The sequence below is a fragment of the Protopterus annectens genome, chromosome 7.part0, assembly GCF_019279795.1.
Source record: "Protopterus annectens isolate FY-2018-M chromosome 7.part0, PAN1.0, whole genome shotgun sequence".
NCBI classification, from domain to species: domain Eukaryota; kingdom Metazoa; phylum Chordata; order Ceratodontiformes; family Protopteridae; genus Protopterus; species Protopterus annectens.
In genome coordinates, this window is record NC_056739.1 from 1,115,268,221 (window position 1) to 1,115,295,768 (window position 27,548).

The 27,548-nt window shown below is 35.7% G+C and overlaps 1 protein-coding gene across 1 annotated transcript in view; it reads right to left on the reverse strand.

The window, feature by feature from the left end:
* Window positions 1-27,548, reverse strand: part of LOC122806893 (A disintegrin and metalloproteinase with thrombospondin motifs 7-like) — a 2,879,604-nt gene that overhangs the window by 621,719 nt on the left and 2,230,337 nt on the right. The window contains exon 20 of the mRNA XM_044077696.1: window positions 17,176-17,328. Coding sequence (XP_043933631.1) covers window positions 17,176-17,328 — 153 coding nt within the window. The remainder of the gene's footprint in view (window positions 1-17,175; window positions 17,329-27,548) is intronic.

Consider the following 27,548-nt stretch of genomic DNA (forward strand, 5'->3'; position numbering starts at 1 on the left):
AGCTTTTCCAACTAAAAATTCAGATGCAGCTACTGTTGCAAAGGTCCTTGTTAAAGAAAGTATACCCAGATTTGGTATACTGGAAAAGATTTATAGTGATAACGGTACACATTTCGTGAGCCAAACAGTACAGCAACTTAGTCGTTATTTTGGAATATCATTAAAAAATCACTGTGCTTACCACCCCCAATCTGCAGGGTTAGTAGAGAGGCATACTGGGGTGTTGAAGTGCCAGCTTACGAAGCTGATGAGCGAGACACAAAAGAACTGGGTGCACTGTTTGCCTTTAGCACTGTTGAGCAAGAGAACTGTTCCAAATGCAAAGGGATTGACTCCTTTTGAAACTTTGTTTGGGAGGGCATATTATACACCTCAGTGGAAACCTCTCATGTCTGCAGAGCAAGAGGCTGACAGTTCACTTGCAGGGTATATGAGACGATTTTTGAATAACAAACTTTTGCAGTTAAATTCTGTTTCAGATAAAGAGCAACCGAAATCGGAAGCACCAGTAGCCCCAGGCACCTGGGTCTGGGTAAAGATTGTGAAGCGAAAGAACTGCAGTTCTCAGAAGTGGGAAAGACCGTACCAGGTACTACTGTCAACACCCACTGCAGTCAAGATCACGGAGCGAGCTTCCTGGATTCATTTGACGCACTGTAAACTGGTTAAGAACTTTGAATTGGACAAAAGTTTTGTTACTGTTGTACAACGAGAACATAATGGCCAGGTACAGAGTGAATAGAGACATTGAGCAACCTCAGAAAATTGTATGATCATTTTAATAACTATACTAATCACACTGTTCTTTTGGTTGTGGCCACTTCTTTTTCCTGCCACGAAAGTTGAACTGATTAAACGTAATGAACCAAACATAGACTGGCATCTGAACTTTAACACTTATCAGGCAATTACACGTGTGTATGCTGAGACTTTTAATGTTTTGAACTGCTGGGTCTGCACGGCCATACCAACAGCATACGGGGGTTTATTGATGGCTGCTATCCCCCTAGGGGTCAATGAGACCTGGGAAAATCTGGTTTTTGACACAGTTGCTATTAAAGTACATGATAAGGTAGCACTGTATTTGCCTGTAACACAAAAAGGAATTGTATGTTTTTACAAAAATGATACCATCCAAGTGGGATGGAGTAAGTGTAACGTCACCGTACAGTATAAATGTTATAAAAAAACAAATGATTTAGGTGGATTTTGTAGTACAGATTATGACTCATTTCTGAACTCTATGCATAAGACTCTTGATCAGGTACAACGTAATCCTGTACTTTTCAAACAGTTATCTGTAATAGATAGGAAAATGTTTCATGCAGGGCAGTCATTTCATAACAAAGTAACAACTAAAGTAGAGGACTGTTATTTTGTGTGTGGTAAAAAAGCATATAAATGGTTACCTGGGAATTGGTCTGGCAGTTGTTTTTTGGGATACCTGGTCCCGGCCATCCGACACACTGCAGTTTTGCCTCAGGGAAATATTTGAAATACCCGAGATGTAACCAAAAAGACTGTTAAGAAACCTGAGAATCCAGTGGACAGATTGAAGCAGGCTGGAAAGACCATCGTATTGTGGGAACCAAACTTGCGCACATGGACTTGAGTGATGCTGTCATATCCTGGGCAGGTATATTACCTGCATATGGTGCAGTTAAATCGATATGGGAGCTGTGAAAACTGTCAAAACTTCTCGAAGTAATGAGTAATGTGACTTTTTCTGCTCTTGAACTGATAACTGATGAACTGAATGCCATGAGAACTGTAGTACTCCAAAACCGAATGGCTCTTGACTTCACCCTAGTGGCGAGGGGTGGGACGTGCGCTTTAATCAAAGAAGAATGCTGTGCATTTATTCCTGATCATCAGCATGAGATTAACGATCATCTCGAGGTGATTCAGCAAGTGTCAGCCATGACCATACCAGGCCCAAACCCTCTGACAGACTTTTTCCAGAATGTATTTGGGGGGTGGGGTTCCATCCTAAAGAACATATTGATTGCCATTGGGGTAGGATTACTCCTAATAGGAGTTTGTGTTTGTTGTGGAATCCCCTGCATGAAGAAATTAATCAAAGAATTCATAGATATATCAGTATCTGAGACAATGCATCAAAGTACTGAATTTGAAGAGCTGCTAGAATGCGAAACACTTTCATAAAAGTTTAAACTGAAAAGAAGCAAACTGTTCATCCTTTTTTGAAAATAGAATTAAAAAGTATTAACAGGAGGGAAATGTTAGAAAAATATGTATTAATGTGTGTATGCTTAATGCCAATTAATAATCAAATGAATTAATACGCTTTTCATTCTATTTTTCATGCACTATGTTATATATAAATTGAGTTTCATATGAGACTGAAAAAGATGCTTTTTGAAAACTGCAGTATGCTTTCTGAAACTTGCAAGATGCCCTCTGACCTAGTAACTGCTAGCACAGCAATATTCATGTTTATGCCTTTTGGAAATGTACTTGAGAAGCAGGTGCTTATCTGCTAGGTCAGGAATGAATGAATGAACAATACTATATTCTGTAAATGTAATGATCTTAAACAATCAGCTCTGTTCGAAGCATGAGAACATGTGCAGCTGCAGTAACTTAGAGATAAAGTGGACAAAGGATTATTAGAGAAATGAACTGTTAGCATTGTGCTTGAATTAGCCATAGTACCTTGAATGGTAACATAACATGTATCTAACTGGTAGTAATCAAGGCCATGTTGTTTTCCTCAGGAAGTTTCACATAAAAATTGATAAATCAGCAGAAATTCATGGGAATGATGGTCAACAGATGATGATGAAAAAGGTGGTAATCTGTTACGTCAGCTTGGCAGGCCATGTCTAGTTAGAGAATGTATAAAAATGAAAGTATTTCTTGTTTCTAGTTAGACAAACTCTGTAACAGCATGCTTTTGTCTCCTTGCTGCAAGATTAAAGTGCCTTAACCTGAACCTACCGTGTTTTGATCATTTTTAAAGTATAATTTTCTTTTGACATCACAAAAGGAGTGATAAGTTGTCCTAGTGACATCTAGATAACCCCAGATACTAGAAACAAATTAGATTATATTGAAAAAGAACTGCACACACTGGATCCAAATAAAGGACAGGGAGGAGATGTAATTAGTAACAATGACCTGAGAACACTTACGTTCATAGATTCATAGGTGTGTACTAGGCTAATGGCCCTGGAGCCTTTACAAGCCTAGCCCACAGAAATGCCTTTATCAAGAACTTATGGTATCATATGGGGTGCGGGTAATTTTCGACGCTTGGATTGGGTCAATTGAAAGTCTAAGGGCGGGTCAAAACAAAGCCAAAAGCCATTAGGGACCAAACAAAGCCCAGGATTGCTATTGCGTGTTACCCAAACATTATTATTTACTTAAATTATATATTACTTAACATTTAAGAAAATATACTATAATGCCAATAATGGCATCTCCGAATGCCTGTGGCATGGCTCTTCTGGCATGATGTGGCAGCTGTGGGCAAAAAAAGATGCGAAAGAAAATATTCTGTTGCTTTTTAGATCTCTGTTAAGCTTTTTTAACATAATGAAACATTTACAAAATAAAAAACGGAGATGTCCGTTAAAAATTTTTGTTATGTTATGCTAAAACTAATTTAATTAACATATAAAAAAAAAAAAGAAAGGAGGCTTCTTCTTGCTTGCTTTTTAGACTTTTAGTTATTTAAATGGGTTAATGGTATGGGTTTAACATATTTTAAATAAAAAACAAGCTAACGGAGATCTTTTTGTTTATTTTAAAGTATGTTGTTAATGTTAAAACCCAGCGAGATAGTAGAGTTATATGGAAAAAAAAGTCGACCGGACTTTCCTTTCCATTAGTTAGTATCGACAACAAACGCAGCTGCTGGCCAATCAAGCACGTTTTGGGGGGTTCATGGTATAATTATATTTATTACTCACTAGGTCATATAAATAAGGGGAGATTCCTCAGGATTGGAGACATGCTTATTAAACCTGTCTTCAAGGGAAAGGAGAGTAGGACATACCCAAAGTCATATAGACCCTTAAGTCTACTTTAATTTTGTGGAAAAATAATGGAAAAGATAATATTGGATAAGTTATTGTCAGAACTGGATAGGTTGGGACTTGAAACCATACATCAGCATGCATATTTTGAAAACAGATCTATTACCACCTGTAACATGATGTTCTATAACAATATAACAACAGTTATGAATGAAAAATTGTGCTGTGATATAATTTATATAGAATTAACTTCAGCATTTGACAGGGTCATACAAAAAACACTGATCAATAAATTAGTAAAACTAGGTATTGATGTACTCTTGATAAGATGGATAACTGTATTATTACGAATAGGATATGGCAAGTATCGTACAGCAACTGGAAAGGTGAAATCCTTGGTTACAATCAGGGTGTCCCCCAGGGCTCTGTCCTAGGCCGTTAGTTGTTTAGATTGTATCTTTCAGACCTAACTTTTTCATCTGAGGTGTTCTGTAGTCTGTATGCCAACAACCTGAATTTGGGTAAACCGATTACATGTGTTACAGATAAGGCATGTCTGCAAATAACTTGACTAAATTCACCATCTGGGCACAGGAGAATAATATGCTGATAAATACATAAAAAACTGAGCATATGAGTTTTGGGAGACATAAATTCAAATGTGAATATTTAATACAGCACACAGTGATTAAAACTGTCGACTCATTTAAGGACCTGGGTATATGGGGAGATTCAGCTATGGGTTTTTCTAATCATATCAACCAATTGGTTCATGATGGTCACAGAACTATAGGTTGTATAAAAAGATTTATAAAGTCTAGGAAATCAAAAATGATGAAGTCATTGTTTGTTAGTTACATTAGACCCAAACTTGAGTATGGAATAACAATATGGAAACCCTATAGAAAAACAAGCATGAGTAAACTGGAAAGAGTACAGAGGAAATATACCAAGGGCATCCATGGATGTGAAAATCTAAGTTATTATGAAAGACTAAAATATCTGAACTTGTACAGTATCTCTTATAGATATCTAAGAGGAGATCTTATTCAAGTATATAGGGCATTTAGATACAACTACCTCTGGAAATGTTTGGGGTTATCAAAAAGTACTAGAGAATCATCAGACAACTGATGTGGAAGATTCTATATGAATGAGAAGTGTAATAATTGATTCTTTGACAGAATAGCTGATGCACAGAACACACTACAAAGCAGCCAAACAAACACAGAATTAAGCTTCATAAGTAGCAGATATCCCAAGATGAAATAAACCAAGCAACGCTGTAACTCGACAGTAGTGTTTAATAAACCAAAGCTTTCAGGTCAAACCAACCCTTTATCAGTGAATAAAATGTTTTTAACACATACTAACCATATACAATTATTGCTATATGTGTTGGATGCCTGAATGTCTGGCTGCTTCTGGTCATGGCTATTATTTATTTTGATATTTAATTTTTAATAACGGATCGCATTTGTGTTGGGGAAAGGAAACAGCTGGAAATCTTTGTCAGGCTTTCCATAAGTGTTTGAGTGTATGATTTAAATTTATTTTGAGTGTGAGTGAGTCAGAGGTCTTAAACTGGAACAAACTGCTGCTCTGAAATGTATAATGAGGGATTACATTTTGGGTGGACCGAGGTATGTAGTCCAGTCCCAGGAAAAAAGAACATGTTCCTGATGTGCTCTTAAGGGAAATGGGGAATGTTACTCTTGTGTGTTCTGTGCTCTGGTGTTTTCCTTGATGCTCCCACAATGGAGTCAGGGGTGAGGATTGATGCTCCTTTATTGCCGGATTGGGTTTTAAGTGGAGGACATCACGTTATCAGTGGCAGTCCAGTGGGGTATTAATTGGATGTCACATTACTGGTGGCAGTCCGGTGGATACTAACTAGGCATCACAGAAGCAGCATCTGTTTTTTTTGTTACAATATGACTAAAAGTGAATTTCAATTATTGCAGGGTTTGTGTGCCAGTTGAGAGTTATGAGTTATGAAGCATGATAAGGGTAGGGGTTATTACTGTGGGCAAAAAAAATGATGTTACTAAAATGTTTGATCTTTTGTATGTTGATTAATATGGGGAAGTGTGAATGAAATTACAGTGGCATATCAGAAGAGAGATGCTATTCTTTCAGATATGTTTACGCAAGGATAGATTAGTGATCAACCATATTTGTTATTATTTGTTAATAAACCACTGATACCCACTTGTTTTGGTATACCTAAAATCCATAAGGCTCAAATAATCCACCATTGCATCCTATTGTGGATACTACTAGCACTAAAACATATTTTATTGCTAAGCATTTGGATTTTAGATTAAAGAGAGGGTTCGAATATTAAAATAGTTATGTAAGGATTTGGAGTTTTTGAGAAAATGTGAAGATGTGGTTTATAATGAAAGTATGGTGTTTTGTACAATTGATGTAAAGGATTAGTATACTGTCATTTCACACAAAGTGGGTTTGGACTGGATTCAAAAATTTCTTTATGAAGATATGGTTCTTAATGATAGGGATATGAACATTTTGGTGGAATGAATAGACATCACTCTGAGTAACAACTTTATATATTTTGAGGAGCAATTTTTCCATCTAAATACTGGTGTGGCAATGGGTGCTCGTTGTGCTCCCGTTTGCCAATATTATTATGACACAATGGGAGTTAAATATGTATTTAATAGTCCCTTTTCTATATTGTGAGCTTTTTTATACTAGATTTTGGATGATATTTTTAAAATTTTGCACGATGTAGCATCAAAATCAATGATTTTTTTAATTCCGTTAATAACACTACCACATTTTTTTAAGTTTCCTATGAAATATGATAAGGATGCTATTAACTATTTAGATGTTTTAATTAGTAAAGATTTTAATAATTGGAATTTAGTGTCTAGTATCTTTAGGAAGGCAACATATTCTAATTCATTGCTTCATTACACTAGTTGCCACCTTACCCATCAAAATGAGCAATTATTAAGGGCTAGTTTGTGAGATTGGCCAAGATGGTATCACACTGGGAAATTTTGTGATGAAATATGATAAACGTTTTGGGATGTTTAACAGAAAGGGGTATCCATCAAGTTTTGTATGTCCCATTATAACTGAAGTGATGAAAAAGAGAAAGGAAGGATATTTGTTCCTTTATTGTATGGCAAGGAAGAACCAATGAGATCCAAGGTTAATTTTAAAGTTAAAGGTAACAAATATAAAAATACTATGATTATGATGTACATTTTGGATAATTGTTCTATTAGGAATATTTTCAAGAAGATTGAGAACTGTTCGCTTTAAATACTGATATATATGAGAAACTAGGGAGAAGGCCCTGTGTTGTTTATAGAAGAGGTAGATGTTTTAAGGATTTGCTAGAACAAGTTAATATAGTATGAGTTGGGGATGTAACTATAAAATGAGGACATTTAAATGTGGGAATTGTGTCCATTGTGTCAATATTTTAATGGGAATATATTAGTGTATTACAGTAAAAGATTAGAGCAAGGGGCCATTTTAATTGTAACTCTTGGGGGTGTTGTGTATGTAGCTAGATGTCACCAATGCCTTTCATTTTATATCGGCAAAATATAGAGAAAGTTTAAGGAACATGTGTATGAACTCATGTATGACATCTTAAAGTGTAAGACTACGAATGCCTTGTAAAAACGTATTGCAATGTGTCCTACACATACATTTTTGTTTTTTGTAATAGAAAAAGGGGAAAGGATCCCTGGAGGGGACTGTGGAATGAAAGTTTAGAGAAAAGGAGTTATGGTGGCAATTTTTTTAATGCCTATTGCTTGTCAGGGTTGAATGATATGGTTTCCATTTCTGGTATTTCAAAATTGTGGTTGCTAGTCTTTTAACTGAGACACTTCCTCATTGTGTATAAGGTTGCTTTGATTTCATTAGTGTAGATAAGTCATGTGATTTTGTGCGGATGTATATAAATGTATTAATGTTTGTGGAGAGGTGTATGTTGTTCTGAGGAAGTCTCCAGATAATGGGATGAAAGCACTTAATTTTTTGGAGTATATTAATGTCATAATTCGAGTCACTTGTTTCTCCAGGGCATTCTTTTGGATTATTGTAGTTAAAAAAATGTAGGCATTAGATTATCCATGGAGCTGCTTTTAGGCATGCTAAATATTAAACTCAAATGACACAAATGCATGACATAGGCATTTGGTCTCTTGAATATTGAGATGAAATGGACGTTCCCATCCTTAATCTTGCTCTCTCTCTCACTCTAAATATGAGTTAAAGTAATTTATGCATATTTAAGTATCCCATTACTCTTAGTACTGAATACTACCCCCGTACTACACCTTCACATTATTGAGAAACTCACAGAATACATATTGGACAGTACGTCTGATTAAACCCCAGTAAAGTAGTGAGATCAAGGGTCTCATAATATATGAAGCAACTTGAGTTGCAAAAATAAAAGCAAGGGTACACAGCCTCTTCTGCATCCCAGACAGTACTGAGCCAGGACACATGACAATGAAATGTGTAAAGTTGCTGATAAAAGAGTCCCGCTCTGTCATAATATGCAAGACTTGAATAACAGTGAATGGTTTTATTCACAGATCAATGCAAGAATAAACTCTCATCTGGCCAGACATCTCTAAAGACTGTATAATTCCTTATGACAAAATCAAGTAATTTAATGAGAGCTATGAGGTTCAGCCATATATATTATAAAGAACAGGCTTGTCTCGTTTAGCATTAAATTTCATGGTTGTAAATTCCTGTGTCTTACAAATATACCATGAAATAACTACATTCTGCCACATATTGGGCCCACGGATACATGGATGAATATTAAGATTACATATAAGTAGAAGTAAAGCTTACTTTTCCCATAAGATCCATTTTGGTACTTTAATAGATTTCTCCCTGCAACTTTGAAAACACTTCTTTAAAACATTTATGGAGCCATGGAATGGATTGCTGGATAGGGTGGTGGAGTGTAATTCCATAGAGGTGTTCAAGGGGGCAAGGGATGGGTGATGAAAGGGTAAAAGGGGAAAGTAGGGTTAAAAGGGAGGTAAAATATTAAGTAAGCAATAAGGATGAGCATTAATGGGGAAATAATGTACCCCCAGGTGTGTTATGGGGTCTGACACTGCAGGCAGAAGGCCCTTTCACCTTTGGAAGGTCTGTTATTTCCCCAGTAGCACACATGCTGGAGAGCATTATTGCTCTTAGAAAATGGGATGTTAAATTGTTTTAAGTATTAGTATATTATTTTTTTTATATATTTCTAATGTACAATACTTCCTCAACCTCATGGAATATAAGGATTTAAAAGAAGTTTTAAAGGAATTGTTCAGCCAAGAAAATATTGATATAGCATTTCTTACTCAGCCTTCTTGGTGATTTGTACTGGGAAATTTTGAAATTGAAAATGCCAGTACAAAAAAGTAATACTACACTGGCATGGATCCCACGTATACAGGAATAAAGCTCTGACTATGACCCAGATGACACAAGTTGGATTTGAGTCTTGGGTGCTGCAAGAGCTAGGCAGAGGAAAGTGGACAGGAATGGACAACACTGGTTTCTTCATCCGGGGGGGGGGGTGTTGCAACCTGCTGCAGCAGTAACCCTAATAAAGGTACTTAGGGGACTGCTGATAGCAGCTCTTAAGTAAGTGTGGTTTGTGCTATACGTCAATGTAGGCGGCTGTTCTTGGCTGTGAGCAGAGGCACAACTGTGAACCTCCTATACAGCCACTTAAGCAGACACTGGCCTCTGTGAGGGTGGAGTATAGTTGGGAGGTGCTCCTCATGAAAATGAGGAGCACCTCCCCCAACTAAACTCCACCCTCACAGAGGTGCTCCTCATGCAAATGAAAGACTGCTAGCTCCTCCAGCTTATGTCTGCAACAGAGGATGAATGGGTTGATAAGCTCTTACCCTTGTCAGGGAGACAATGTTGCTTGCTCTCTTCACAGAAAGAGGAATGAATATGCCATTTGTGGACTGAGTGGGGAGCCCACTGGTGGGGTAGAGTTTAAAAAGTGACAACTAAATATTAGAAAACAGTCTGAAAAAAAGAAACTTAACTATACCGAATAGGATGAGCCTGGTTAAAAGCAATTGCGTCTACTTATGGCAGAATATCAGTACACCAAAAGGGAAGAATACTTTCTTTCTGGTGCTATTTTTAGTTAATGCAGCAGTGTGAATATCTTTTGTGCAATTACCATGAAAGTGAAGCACAATGACTTATGTAAGTGAAAGCAAATGACACATAAAACAGTTACTTACATCAAGAAAGCACAAGAACCTAAGGCTGTGTGATTTTTCTGGCAGAAATTTTGCTTTTTATAAATAGAGATCACTATGCCCATCTCTGACCAAAAGAATATTGTCAGTGTTCCATTTAAGAAATTATGAAGGATTGCCTTTAATGCTTGTATAGGGAGTGAGATGTGTATGAAGCGTATGACTTAAAAGAATTTTGATCTATCAAGTTTTGTGAATTGACTCCAGACCTGATATTTTTGACCCAATGTCACAATGTTTTTGACCCATCATCAAAAGTAAGTGCTTTGCTTATAAAATTTGTTATAAGTCACAAAACATCTCATGCAACAATTCCTACTGCAGTATAATGACAGCTTCATAGTGAAACCCTCCATTTTAAAGAATTTCAAGATAGTCACAGAGATGAGTCCAAAGCCAGTCATTTTGCTCTCTAAATGTTGCACTCATCTACATGTTAGGTGCATTTTCTATATAGTAATCTCATTTTGTTAGGGAAGAGCAGTTTGCATCCTCAAGATACAAAATTCTTGATTGCTGAGCTGTCTGGCACTTGTGTAATGCCCCATTTGGCCCATTTACAGACTGATCACCTTCCTTGTTTCCAATACAGGTCATTTATGTATTTAGGTCAAATCATCCCGAATACTTATTTGTCATGACAGCTATGGTGTGTTTCACTCCTGTATACAATTAATAGAAATACAACACTGACTTTGTGATAAGGCCTGAGGATTCCAGTGATTTTATGTAAGTCAAAAAATGTAAAACTAGTGTTGTACTCAAACAATATCAAACATTTTAACATTATTTCCTTCACAAGTATGTCAGCATACATAGGCATTTGTGTGTGTGTGTGTGTGTGTGTGTGTGTGTGTGTGTGTGTGTGTGTGTGTGTGTGTGTGTGTGTGTGTCTGCACCGAAAATAGTACTGACAGTGTATCTGCCCTTTACCTCCACTGTAGTGCGATCTCGGAGTGAGAGTATTAAAGTAGGGGGGTGTCTAATACTGTCTAGTTTTGTTTTATACTGTGCAGTGCCTATTAAAAGGATGAGTAAATAGTGTATAACCTGTGTAGGTGGGGGGCTACGCCAACCCCACACCCCCCTACTTTAATATTCTCACTCTGTGAATGCACTACAGTGGGGGAAAAGGGCAGATACACTGTCAGTACTATTTTCGGTGATTTGGACCCTATGTCAGAATTTTCAGCTACGCTGTTTTATATATATATATATATATATATATATATATATATATATTATCCACTACCTACCCACACACACTAACTCCACGCACCCACCCTAACCTTATCTCACTAACCCCCCCCTCTCTACAAAACCACCCCCAACCCACTACACTTACCCAATCAGCACACCTACACCAACCCTAACCCACTCCTAACCCTACGCACCCTACCTCCCCCCACCTACCCCTACTAAACACCAAACACCAGCATCGCGACTACTACACTACCTACCGATCACTACACTCACTTTTACATATCCTTTCCCAGCGCCAGCTCTCAGCGCCGGTGTCTTCCTCTCCTTCCGGTCTTCCCTTGTGTATCTTCTTCTCGCCGGGGTAACTGACTCATATTATATGGTGGGTGTGAATCCGTTCGGTATTGTGAATTGTCATATATATATATATATACATTCTAGCAGTGGAGAGGTGACAACACCCCCTGGATAAGCTATTTGTTTGTAATGCCAACACTTTCAGGCATTATTGCTTGCATAGCAACATGGAAGAATAGAACAAATGGTTGGTCTTTCCAGGCTTGAGTTTCAGTTTTCATGAATGAATAGTCACGTCATTGATTAATCTTGGATGCAACAAAGCTTTGTTACCAAAACATGGAGTTTCTGAGAAAGAAACGCGAGAGTGAGAGAGACAGAGAGAAAAAGATGTTTCCATTTTTGCGTACTATAAGCGATAGTCTGGATCAACACTAAAGTTAAAGAAGGCAGGGAAAACCTCATGCTAAGGGACGTCCTTGTCCATAGTGGGTAAGAGGGTATGATTCTTGTAGAATGCATATGCCCCACAGTAGATCATGGAGTTTGCAAAGCAAGGATGATGGCAACCCAGCCTATAAAACTGAAACACTCAAAGCAGAGGCTTCTGGGGAATTAAGAAATGAGTAAATAATGTATGAAATTATGAAAACTATCCTCATCTAGTCGAAAGAGCAAAGCCCTGATCACCTGTAAGTAACAGTTAATTCACCACCAGAAGATCATTAAACAGCAGATTCTTTACATCTTAGATCATTTAATAAAAACTACAAGAAAAACCTAGCCAAGCCAGAGATTTTACAGTGTGATACTTTAAACCTCCTGCAATAGAGGTCCATGGGATATATGCAAATGAGTCCTTAAGGACATTAAGTGTTTCAGCTATACAGCTTTTGAATGTCCATGACTTTTTTCTTTTTCTTTTTAAGTCTTTGTGGATACATTCAAGCCAATAAAGCCAAACCCCACTAGCTGTGGACATGCATGTTTTGGCCTTCTTATGACCTCATCAACACAGCATAAGTGGACTGATTGGCTACAGTTTAGAAACACAGGGTCTTTACATGCAGCTGATGTCCATAACCATTAAGGTGTCTGCAAAAATATTGCAACTAACATCCAAGCCAAAGAGTAAAGATGTCAAATAGACAAACCAATTAGCACAAATTTCATAGAACATTACCAGGCAAACAGCCCTAGAGCCTTTTTAAGCCTAGCCATTCATGGCCCAATTCTCCCGGCTGTCAATGTCAAAGGACTAGAGCAGCTTTGGTTTATGCCTGTGCCTTTAGGCATCTACAAAGTGCCTCTGTACATAAGGGCAACAGCGACAAGCCAGGGGTGAATTTGAGATTTCAAATCCATTGGTCCAAATTGCATTTGTATAGGCTTAGGGAGGAGCTCTGTTTCACATGAATGGGGGGGGGGGGGCTTAGGAAGAGCTCTATTTTACATGAATGGGGAGTCTGTTTCAGAGAAGGGGTAATCTCTGAGACACATACTTGTCCCTACAGCATGTTTTATGTCACAGACGAAGTTTAGATGCTTAGATTTGGTAATTCTAACCCTCTTTGTTTTCTGAATGTGTAGCAGATCCATCAGGACTGGATAAGAGAATGCCTTGTAGTTAGGCATAGATCACCCCTCAGGAGTCTGTAGGAGAACTGGGAACAGGGACAGGGCTTTTGAAGTGGTCTGCATAGGAGGTATTATTTACACCCTGCAGACTTTTAGTGAGGAACCACTACGGCCACTCCAGCTGTTGAAATACCTGGTCAGGCACATGCCAAAGGATGCACTGTACTTGATTATTGTTCAAACGTGGGCTGAGTACATATAGTGGACTATGATCTCCTTAGATCTAGATGCCATGCCCTGACTTATAAATTGTGCCATATAGGAATATGTATATATTTAGATATTTACACATGGTCAAAGCTGAATAAGAATCCATGACCAAACCAAGGTACAACTGCAAAGTATTTAAGCATTATTTCATGTGCTCACCACCTACTGATTCAAAACCATTTATTGATAATAAGAGCTTTCAATGTTTCACCAGTTGTATTTTTATGTCACTAAATCTTATACCAGAAACACTTGACACCAGTAACAACTATTCTTTTTTATACATGATTTCTGGAGTGCAGCTCTTTGATATTTGTGCCCCGATTTCTGTGGGGTGGGTTTTGAGGGACCGAGAGTAAAGGAACAGGAAGTTTCATTTTGGTTTGTACTTTCTGAACTGCAGGTGCTGCTGACTGCACTGTTTGCATTACAAAATGCTGCAGGTGCACAGCAGGACATGCTTTCCTTCCTAAAGTGTTTGATTTTTCTCAATGATTTCATCAGCATAGAGTTAGTATATTTACATAAGGTAGTGAGGGAGCTGAGTGCAGGGGGACTTACCCCTCTGCAAAAATTACTTTACTGTTTGTGGAAATAGATTTTACTGTGATACTGATTTCATTTCTCAGCTCTACTGGACATGATATTAAATGTCCTCAGTTTTTTGCTATGGGTCCAGTCAAAAACTTACTCCAGTTACTAGAATATGCAACTACATTATCTTTTCATGAAACATCCAGCATGTGACATGCAATACTGACACACAGCAGACCAGGTATAGATAAGGAACATATAGCAGCAACGACCACAAAAATATAACACTCTAAGTCCTTATGGACTAAATAAGGAATGTAATTGGTTTCTTATTTTTTTCTACTCTGTAAAGGCTGTTGGCCGCTAAAGAGAAGTATAATATATTTTTGTATTACTTTTGGTCGTTGCTGCTATATTTTCTTTAGTTCGTGGTGTTGTTGAGAAATAGATAAGGAACAACTTAACATTTTTTATGTATTTATTAATTTATTTATTTGTTTGTTTATGCATGTTACCTGGGATAGAAAACTGATCCATTTGGACCATTTTAGACAGCTTGGGAGCACTGTTATAAGTGACTTCCTTAGAATAAAAAAATAGGGAAACAGAGGCTAAGGGAAACAAACCCCGAATTACATGAAGCAAGGTAGAAATATCTCATAGCCATGACAATCATAACAGCCTACATTCCCTGTATATATGTACCACTAACACAGAGCCAGTATGTCCTCATCTGGTTCCTTTCCAGATGAAAGGAGACAGAATCTACTTAGTCTTGCCAAAGTGACAGAACCTCTCAGATATACCTCTGTTGTAACAGAGTCCCCAAAGTTAAGGTGAAAGCCTTTTGAACTCCAGTACCACTGTACCTGGTTTGTTCTGCTGCACAGTGAACAACATGAACTCCTGCTCACCCTCAAACTCCTTTTAATGGAACAAAGATTGCAGCAGGTAAATTTATATAATTTCCGAACTTTAGAAAGGTGTTTGATTTAGTAGTGCAGGCCTTGCTTTTAATGAGCAAACATCACATGGTTTGGTTCTGAAATGCATTTGCTATTTATCCTGCTATATAAATGCTTGTTTTGCAGGACTATATGGAGTATTAAAACTGGTATCTTTCCAGTTTTGAGTGGATTAGTATATCATGGAAAATGACCACCAGATTTTGCATTCTTTAGCCTGCAGCATCAGGATTTTTCACAACATATCTTGTAAGGCTATGCAAACTAAAGTTACTTAACTGGCTAACAAGTCACAGACAATGTGGAAATAGTGTTTATGTTAGTTTATTGAAATTTTACTTTGCTGAAATTCATATTGTCGAGACCACATAATCGACAAATTAAAATTGAAAACTACCTAAAAATGGAAACAGAAATGCAGGGAGGTTGCAGTACAGTGGAGATTGTGGAATGAGCCCTTTCCTCACTGTAATGCAATCTCAGAGTTAGTATATAAAATTTGTAGGGGCGGGTGCAGAAACTCCGTTTTGGTTTTATAGTTAATTTTTTTGACAAAGTAAAATTTCTATAAACTAATGTAAACCTGTGCAAATGTATAACAGCATTGCCACTTAGATCAGCAACAAAAATCAAAATCATACTATTGTTAAAAATGAGTGAGTGCATAACAGCATAAGGCACTCCGGTTGTGTGCCACTGTGTAATAACGTCTTTCCTCTGTGCCCAGAAGACTTGGTTTCACCTTGTGGGTTAACTGATTCCAAGAATGATGGTACTACATATTATGTCATATTATGTATGCATTAAGGCAAAATAAGTCAGTCAGTTATTTCATTCAACAGTGGGACTAAACCATGTATTGCACCCCCTGTTGTACAGGGCCTTATAAACATAATACCAAAGAGTAAGACTTGATGGAAAATGTAGAAACACAAACGGAAACATCTTTTCCCTTTCTATTATTGTGTAACTCAAAATATTACAATATTAAAATATTGCCATCAAACCCGCAAGCCAGCAAGTACAAATTCCATGCAGACAGCTACAAAACAAAACAAAACAAAACAAAACAAAACAAAAAAACGCAAAGTGGCCACTAGCCACTGAGACTCTGCCTCTAAATATAATTACATTCAGCATGTATTCTGTCTCGAATCAGTTTACTACAAATTAAATATTCCTGACTAATGCTGAGTAGAAATTGACTTCTGTATATCTTTAACCTATATTTTAAATCTTACCGAGTCAGTAAGAAAACAATTACATATACTTTTGCTTTGAGTCCTGTGTTACATAAGAAGTTTTGATGCAGATCCTGGTTTAAAGTCTTAGGTGGGAGGAGAAAATTAGATGAAGTGAAACATATTCAGTTATAAAGTAAAAGTACCAGAAAACTGACAGCAAAGACAAAAAAAAAAGAAAAGGACAGGTTGAGAAAAATTCTCAATTGCCATTGAAGTACATGCTCTACACTCTGTGAGACCATTACATCTCAAACCAGGGTACATCTGCAGTGATCTACAGTAGGAGATATGGGTTACATTGTAAGATTTATTCTCTCCTGTTGAGAGTGCTTTGTCCATGCAGCTTTGCATGTGGGACTAAATCTTGGCAGTTGGGAGTAATTCTTATGAAATCTATACTCCTGTCATGCATTTTTGCGTAAATAAAGCATGCGCACTATGCTTTAGTGCTAAAATGTCATAATCAGTACAAAACCAGGTTAAATGACATCCTTCCAAATGCAGTGTCACTGTTTCACCATCTTTTTCCCACAGCTGCTTCATTATCACTTTCTTTGTTACCTCTTGACCATTCCCATATTTGGATTTCTGATGTATATATTAGGATTTAATTCATTGCATCTATCATGACTGCATGACTTGCACATGTGGTTATCTTTCTATAGAGCCTCCTAACTGTACAGAATCAAGTTTGACTGTGAAATGTTAAAGATAACAGAGCCTGAGAACCACAGACTGAAAAAAATATAAACAGGACAAATGAAAGATATAAAGTTATGTATACCTTACTCCAGTTTCCAACCTGCCACATCGAACAAGGTCTTAGATAACATCTGCGAGCTGGCGCTGGCTTTTTAGTGATGTCACAGTCGCCATCATTGCCTGTGTTACAGTGTACTGTACGCCAGACAGCCCCTAGACCACAAGTAGTTGAGCACTGTGCAAATGGTTGAAACAAGAAAAAAAAAAACAGAGAGGGAGTGAGAGGAGAAACAATGTTATTCTGGTTCTTGGCATTTCATGAAACAACATCTTTTACTCTGAGTGCAGAAGCAGTTAAGTACTGATAATGTTTTAATTATCTCTCATTTGGTTACTTTTATTTCCTCCCAATGTAAATACCTCTTCCTAAATAAAAACAGGGAAAGCAAAATGGAATGCAAACTTACTGTATTTAAAGCTGTTTTTTCTCACCATCCATGCTGGGAAGTTTACACAATGTATCTTCACAATATAATCAGCTCTGAGGCTGAGTTGTCCCATGTTTCCTTAAAATGCGATACCTCAGAAATCACTGCTTGCTCTTAATATAAACAAAACAAGTACAGAATGCATTACGATACTAAAGGGTTGGGCAGCTATGGTGAAACAATTCAAATAAGCAAGCCCAGTTTTCAGGAAGGTGACAGCACAGACAGTGCACTCTGAGGCCTCACTGTTTAGATGACAGAAACTTAAAATATATTGGTCATGTTGTGAAGCAATTCTAAGAAAACGTTGGAGATGGCTATAACCTCCTTACCATATACAGTTTCGAATTATATAGTTCTTTATGCAAAAAGTGGGATGTTTATCCATTTTATTTTGTTGATAAAGACAGACCTGACAGACCTGAGATTTTTTTAAAGGCTAAAAATCCCTGCCATGAAATCATGCAAGACTGAGCCCACAATGCCTCACTACCTAAACTAATGTGCAAGCTACTGCATTTCCACACCAAATGGATAGTAGTAATTTCTAACTTCTGATAAATACATGTTGCCAAATAGTTCTTGCAAGTGAAACACAATGCAGTTGTGAAACCACAATGTAGGTAAGAATTTGCTCCTCTGAAGAGATAAGTTTTTCATACCCATAATGCTTTACAATGATATGAAAATCATCATCCGGTTCCTAGCATGACATCATTTTGCCAGTGTGGTTAAACAGAAAAGCTGAATAAACATTGAAATAAAAAAATCAAACCAGTAGCTATATAAACAAAACAAGATTAAATATCTAACTGGAAAACAGAACAAAAATAGATTGTGGATTGTGGATCCATTTTAAAGTGGTCGTGCCATAAGTAATCAAGAGTATACGTTAGGATAACGATATGCTGGAATTAATGAGAGCACAAAGCCTAATATAATGGATCAGTTATATCAAATATATAGTTTTCCTCAGAACAGCTTGAATTAGGAAAGTGAAATTAAAACAGTATATCGGTTTTATATATATATATATATATATATATATATATATATATATATATATATATATATATACAAAACAGTATATTTATTTTAAGCTATAAAATAACATGTGGTAGGAGATAATGTAACTCTGTATATAAGCTTGAGTATGTAAGCTATGGCAACAAAATCAGCAATTAAAGTTGGGAAACTTTAATGAAACAATACATAATAGCACAAAAAATTAACATTCCTTTAAGCCAAAGCATATTGTGCAGGTAAATTATATGTTTTTTTTTTTTTTTTAAGTGCTGAGAGAGATAATTGCAACATGCGACAAAAATCTGTTTTAAAATGGAATGCTCAAAAATGAAGCAAAAAAATGAAAAAAAAAAAAAAAAAAAAAAATAATAAATACGGCTTTTACTTCTTGAAGAACTTTTTTTTTTTTGTCTTTGATTGACATTTGCTGGCTTATGGACTTTTGTATATTATTTTGGAACTGAAATCCCTTCATTGTTTTTGCTCTACAAAAATCTGTTTTAAGCTAAGAACTGTAGAATCTTTTGAATATACACATAGGATGAATGTCAATCAATGTAAAGGTTCAGACATCTGAATTTTAATATGGCATATTAACTTGGAGGATATTTTGGTATCTGAGGAAAGAGCTATAACACAAGAACAAAATACAGAGAATATCATTACTAGTATTTACAGGTAAATATTGATGGAAGATGGGAAACAAAACTGGCACATGGTAAATCATTCATATTTTAAGGAATATGCAGGATTTAAAACAAAAAATAATGTACAAACTCATCTCGTTAACATATATATGTAGTTATTTGAAGAATATATAGAATGTAAAACATAAGTGCTGTGGTGGTGGTGCTGCGGTAACATTGTCACCTCACAGTAAGACGTCCTGTTCGATTCTCAGCTACAGCGTCTTCTGTGTGGAGACATGCATGAATGGGCGTACCTTCGTTGAAGGTTGTGCATCAGGGCCGGCAACTCAGCACATAAAAATCTACTGCCAATCATTAGTGGACCGGAGTTCCGCTGTAGCGACCTCTAACCGGGAAAAACCGAAAGCCACAACATAGAATGTAAAACATAAAATGTACTGTAATACATAAACTCATTGAATTAACATCTTTCTATTACTTATTTAGATATTTCAAGGGGGAAATGACATCCAAGACAAAAAATGTCTCTATATAAAATACGAAATGTAAATAAAAGTATGCAAAAACTAGCTGTAAAACATACTTTCATTATTCAAAATATATCACACAGTAAGCAATTTTGCCCTGAAAAAACAAAACATACTGGACCCAAATGACAAAACAAATGCAGCTTCAATCAAATTAGTATACCAAGCTGGTATTGGTCAGAGTTTGTGTGGTTATTTGGTTCGTTGTTTGTTCTCATCGATGGCCTCCAGTACTTCTTGTTTTTTATGGTTAATTGATACAGGTATTGGTCGGAGTTTGTGAACCAATTTTGACCTTATGGACTTCCCCACACTGTAAACAAGTGTCTATGACAATTTGCTTGAAATACATTTAAAATCACATAAAAAATGATATTACATGAAGAAAATCAAATGACCACCCCATGCACCACTAAATCTGGTGTTGCAATCAACACCCTTGCAAATAACCTTTAAAATTCTGTGCATCACCGATTTCTGGAGGAATACAGACATTTAACCTGACCTGACAGCTATAATTTTCCATCTAAAGGAATTTTTAGTAAGCTCCTTTTGAAATTTTGATTACTCAGCATCTAGGCCAGCAAAATTAAAATCTGAGAAATGTAGCTATAAAAGATCTTTCAACCAGTCTATTCTGATAGTTAAGAAATAAATAAAACAAATGAAAAATACTGTATATAAAAATAACCTATGAAAATGAATAAATTCAAAACTTGAATCTATACCAAACTGATAGCTGAAAATAATAACAACAGCACAGATTATGCCTGTATATTCCATGTTAAAATATAACAAATTTCAAAATAGTGTAAGAAATTTCTCTGTGCAGAAGTTTTCAATTCCTGTATGTTGTTAATCACTATATATTAAAATGCAGAAAAAAATCAGAAAATGGTAGTCAAAGTAGGGAACTTAAAAAGTCCTAAATTAAAAAATAAGAACTTATTTTGATATATTATTAATAACATTCCAAACTATTAATTCTAGTAGGTATTCAGAAGTATTCCAAGCAGGGTAGATGGTCTGTTTCCAGTCAAAAATCATTTATTAAGCCCACAGACAAGCAATCCAAACAAAAAATACTACCAGACTTTGACTATATACCTGTTATCAGGTATGGGAGAGGTTTATTTTGTTGTAAAACAAAGTGCATTGGTATACATGTTAACAACTTCTCAAGTCCCTATAGATTAGCTAGAATTACCACAGAGATGGAACCCTTTCTCAGAAACCTGGCCAATTTAAAGAATGATTCCTTGTGAGAGGCTATGAAAGTCAGATGTCAAAAAACATCCTGGAACCCATTACACAACTAAAAAGGATTGAAGTACCTTCACTCAACCTCCCTGTTAGGAGAATATTATGAAATTCCACAGAGGATAACAAATGCAAAAATATCTGCATCTTGGCATGCACTCTGCACTCTGCATTATCACAGTATTGAAAATGTTATTAAATAAAACTGGGCCATCGTCACAGGAATTCCTTATCTGATTAATTTCTTAGGCGATGCCCAATCCTCTATTTACAGGAAGGCCAGGAGCATTAGACGTTTTGATGAATTTAAACCCAGACTATATGACAGAAACGCTAAAAGATACAAGCCTAATTGTACATTCTGTGTATACACATATATATATATATATATATATATATATATATATATATATATATATATATTTATACACACACACATACAGCAAGGTGATAGCTATTATTACCCTTATTTAAAGAAAATCAGTAAGACTAGTGAAGGGGGTAACTGTAAGACTAAAAAAGTGGTTTACAGGGCACAGTGCAACAAATATTATGTGTTTTATGTGGGCAAGACTATAAGTAAACTTAAGCATTGGATTTCACGTCATCTGGCAGAAATACATTATGGTTGTAAAAATACAATGCACTAGCCAAACACTTTTCTCTGCATAGAAGATACACAGGTTTTAAATTCCAGATAATGGATCATATAGACATGGTTATATATATATATATATATATATATATATATATATATATATATATATATATATATAAATCGTCAAAACAAAGTATGAAAAATCAAAGGTTCGAAATTCAAAACATCTAAAAAGAAATGCAAAAATAAATAAATAAATAAATAAAAAAGCATATTTGCACAGAAGCAAGCCCTCCTTCACCCCCCACCCTGCATATTGCATATACTAACTCTGAGATTGCACCACATTGGGAAAGGGCAAAGTTTCAATCCCCAAAAATACTGGCAGCTGGAAAAAAAGTTGGCTTGATATTCCGATCATTCAATCAACTAACATTCAATATTCTACCTCTGCAATAAATTTAATTGACCCTATCTTTTATATATATATATATATATATATATATATATATATATATATATATATATTTTTTTTTATAAAATACAAGGATAAATCTTGCAGTCTATACATAATTACAAGTTGGTAGATTAAAAAAAAAATACATTCTTCATACAGCATCAGATTAGCTGAATCCCAACGTGACTAACATAGAGAAGAGGTACAGTACATCTGACTGTAAGGTGGAGGTGCCAAGTTAACTACTGTTTCTGAAAGCAGAACCTCACATTCTGTTTAAGTTTGTGCAACTTCTCCTTTACTTTAAAGGCCTTCATAGTTTCTCGCTGCAGATTCACTGGGGTGGTTGATTTCTTGCTGTAGGGCAAATTCTGGGGAAGGCCTTCTCCCCAGTCACTGTTCCAAGGGAGACTTGATATGCGTTAGCACTTCAATTCTGTGACTTCTCAGAGAACAATATATTCTTAACAAGAATTTTAGAATGCAATCATAGCTGCTTTGAAGAAATAACATGGTATGTATTACACTACAGATCCTGTGACGACAGAGTCCTTTTTAACAATACTATGAACAGTTATATAAGGGTCATGATGATAAGAATGTAAGATAATATCATTTTTTGAGTGATTTAGGGTTGCCTTAGAAGTTTGGGTGGCAAAAGCTAGGGCTGCACCCGTTATATAGCATGAGTTACTCAAGGTAATAAATTATACGGCCAAAGGTAAGATGTGGGTAATAAGGGATTGTCAATTGAACTTTGGCTGACTGATACAGAAAAGGTAATACCAACATCAGTACAGCTCATGAATATGGCAATGGAAATAAGGAGGTCCTTGCTTCATGGTAAAATGGTAGTACCAGTAATATCAAAAGAAGGAAAATACTAAACAATATTTGTATGGAAGGAATAATGAAAATGTTAGCAAAATGTATACCTCAATTAAGAGATAAAGATCAATGTGAGTTTGGGGGAGAAAGGTAAACATTTGCCAGTATACTAAAAACAGAAGCTAATGAAAACAGCTCAAAAGCAAAAAAAAAATTATTACTGAAATTAAGTTCAGCTACAGAGAGTGCCTTGGACAGTCAACTAGTTTTATTTGATAATGGTGCTTAAGGAATTTGCATTTTCTTCTAAGTTCATTAAGTTGATGATCTAAAGCACTCTTGCATTGGCACAATGAGCAAGGCAGGGATGCTCTCTTTCACTTTTATTTGGTTTGTCTTTAGAGCCTCTGATGACTAATGTAAGGAGGTCAGCCATAAGAGAGTGTATGGAAGATCAGCAAGAAATAAAGATTTGATTGTTTGTAGACAATATATTGATTTATATGACAGATTTAGAAAAAAGATACTGAGACCTTTCAGATGCTTCATACATATGAAAACATATATTAATATGGGGAAATAGGGATAGTGGGAATAAATTGTATCCCTCAGATAAGATGAAACAGGCCTACACATATTCATGACAAGCAAAGTATTTTAAATATTGAGGAATCTGGCTAGAAACCATTTGGGACAAAACAGGAAGATTTCCACAAATGGAAAATGTGTGGACTGGAAATGGATCAAATAGTTGATTTACTGCATTTTTGTCTTGCCTGTGAAAGTATATGTAGTCCAATCATTTTCAGTTGATATTCCATTTGATTTTCAAAAATAAGTGAAAATATGATAACACATTTTGTGTTAAAGTAAAGCAAACCTATGCTGTTATGGAATAAGATGATACTTTCAAAGGAAACAAATGATTTCAATGTTTCTCATACAGACATGTACATCTTCTGTGCATCTGAATGAGTGTTTCCTCCTTCTAAAGACACACTGTATGTATTACTATTCTCCAAATGGCCCATAGGGTGGGTCTGCATTCTATGACACTCTGCATTTCTATCCCTTGCTGGCTAGGCTATGGAGGCCCTCTGACCATATAAAGGAAAATTGAATTACCGGAAAATAGATGGATATTTACTAGTCGTACATAAAAATGAAGCTAAATAGTAAGGATTAGTTAATGCAGAATTTAAATAAGTTCAACACATCTGCTTTTAGGATGTATTATGAGCACAGAGTGGAGCTGATAGATATGATGAAGTGAACTATTGTTACATTGCAGAGTTTTAGTGGTAAAGGAGGTTAAGTATGAACAACATTTTCTGCTGATGAATAAAGATGATAAAGTTGGCATTCCATGAGGGTTTATGCAACTCAAAAAAGAGGAAGGCTAAAGTGATTAATTGGGATCAAATGAAAACTGCAAGTATTTGGAGTTTATTGGAAAAGACAAAGGGGAGGGATGGGATGTCATAATGATACAGGAGTTTCCATCATTAAAAATATACTACATTTCCCATCAAGCAATAGGAAGGTTTACATAACTGGTGGCCATTTTGATACAGGGAGAGAGTAAACTTCTAGGGTGTCTAATGTGCAAAATCTGCATGTTCTTCATCCGTACATGCAGCTTTTCCTGGCTGAACCAGTTTCCTCTCACATCCCAAAGACATGCCCTAAGTGAATCGGTCATCCTTCAAACTACCTGTAGGTCTGTGTGTCACGTGTGATCGAGGACTTTCTTCTCTCTTGAGACAGACTGGCACGCTACCCAGGATTAGATAATCTGCCTTGCATCCCACTGAGCACTGGGAGAGCCTCTGACTTCCCTTTGACTCTGAATTGGATAATTTATGTAATCTGAGAAAGAATGAATGAGTGAAAGTAACCTTTTCCTCCAACAAGATATAAGACCTTTGGCACAGCTAGGGGCCATTACAGACCCCATAACCATATACAAGATCTGTAAATAAACCTGTCATAGGATGTGATCACATTCTGGCTTAATGTAAAAATCCTATAAGTAAAATCAGAACGTTACCTAGATAAATCAGCATGCTGACAATAATTATCTAAAGTGCAATGTGCTGTCTTTGTACAGTGTTATGTTAAAGACCCTAAATAATTTAGGAACATCTTGTTCCATACAATTTTACTTTATCAAGAGAAAGCAAACATGCTAATTTCATTCTATGAAGTTCGTGGGCTTATTTGCACATCTTTAAATAGAAATCAAATAACAATGAGAAATACTTAGTTAAAAAGCCAGCACAGTTAATGGAAGGATGCACAGGCAGCTCTCTCAGATACTTTGGACTTTAGATAGGCCAAACAGAACAGAAAACATACATCTCTTAAAATTCAGACAGCAAACTACAGCATCTGTAATGTATTGAAAAAGCAAAGGACTGGCTAAGCTGACTTTATATACTGTTAAAATCTGCCTTTTTATACTATCTAATCAATTTTATACATCTCAAGAACTATTAGGAATCATACTTAGTTTTGAATCTTAGAATTCTAAAGGATAACATTCTGAGACCAGACTTTTTTTAATCCCCCCCTCATTTCTGAGATGTGATCTCTTACACAGAGGTATGAATATTATGAAATGGTAGTGGGTAGGATGGCATCATCTCCCACAGAAAGAGTATGCTGAAAATGCATTTTATATGCCTTTTTTATGTCTGTGGTAGCTAATGTCCATAAATTCAGTGTTTTAAGCTTTAGAAAACTATAACATGCAAGAAACTAATTATTACATTAAGGAATAGTGATAATAGTCTATGTTCTTAACAGCAAGTGAAATCTCTGATTGCCTGTTCAATCACAATGAAAAAGTAATTTGTCAAACTCAAGACATGCAAAAGTCTTCCTTTGTACAATTTTAAATTATTTTATGTCACTCCTTTATTACAGGGAAACAATTCTCATTTGCGTGCTCTTTCAAATGCATCCATTACATAACTTTCTGACAGTAGGACACTACCGATTTTTCTAAATAATATGAAAATGTGGTTAAAAGGTTGGAGTAGGAGAGCATGTTTAAAACGTCTCATTAATTAAGAAGCACTCAAAAAGTTAAATGCAAAAACAGCTAAAAAGGTCTGGCAGTGTTAATTTTTTTGGATATTAGTGTCTGTCATAAAGATTGCACACTCCAAAGTGTGACATTTTATTTTTATTTATTTATTTTTTATTTTACATTTGTTGACCGGGGAGATAAAAGCTCCAAGACTCACTAATAATATAATCGCAAGACAATATAAAATAACTTCAGTTGTGTATACAAGTATAAATCTGGATAATACAGAAATAAATACAGAGAGGACAGAAGTCAATACAATGTGAAATGCATTCAATACAATGTAAAATTCAAAATAACAAGTAGGTACATTACTTAATGTAGAAGAAAAAAGGGAGGTATACAGGCTAATTCCATATACAAGTACAGTACAATAAAAGAGGTAGATTGATGTTCGGTAATAGTAAAAAAAAATGGGTTTAGTAAATATTTTTTTTTTTATTTTAACAAATAAGTATCCAGAGGGATGGAAATTATGAAATACAGAGTGAGGAAAGGTAAGGTATAGGATATGCCAACTGTATTTGGGTAGAGTAGAGAATTAGTCAGGTTTAGTACAGGGGCATGCATAGGAAAACCATTGCATTTACTAGTTTGTTGTAAATCAGAAGTCATTACACTGCGAAAAATAAATATGATATTCCAAAAGGTCAATTTTGTAGTGTAATCAGGAATTCTACAGATTCTGGTAAGACTAATGAAACTACTGGCTTTAAAATTAGGCAGTTTTTGAAAGGACTATATAAATTACTTGTTTTGTAATTAATTAGATTCTGTAATCAGCAAAGTGCAAGCTGGTGACCTGCAAATATATTTCCATGGGAACAGTCAAATCAGGAAGGGGTGTGATGTCACTTCCAGGTTAAAGACTAAAGGAAACAGATGCATACTTCTTTTTTACATATCAAACTAAAATGCAGGATGTCATTTTTAAGCACTGGCTTATATTGCAAAGTAATAGGTTTGTGTTTGTATTATAGAACAAACACTATTTTTACTTTGAAGAGCTAAGAATTTAAAAGTGCATTTTGATCTGCATATTTAAAATAAAATGGCAGCCCTGGGTTAAAACCACATGTACATTATTATATATGCAGATGTATCCATAGCAACATTTTTTTTACATCATCAAACAGATGTGAATTATTTTCTAAACTGCAGAGCTGTCTGTGGGACATTAGCCTTGGTTTATGTAAATTTCTGTACATAGTCTTTATTTTATTTTGGCAAAACAGTATGGATGTTTGGAAGTTGTAAACATTTATGTGATCTTCACCACTGCAACAGCACAATTGTACTGATAAGCATTATAGGACTGTTGATTGTATAGCAAGCTATAAGTTTGTGTTGCAACTTTTTGAAAATTTGGGGAGGGGAGTACAGCAATAATTAACATTTTCTGGAACAGGAATATGAGGAATATATATTAAACATATACAGAGTCTGCCCATAGACTACAAATTTATTTTAATGTTAAAACCATAAAAAAACAAAAAACACATACTTTACAGCACAATGTTAAGTGCT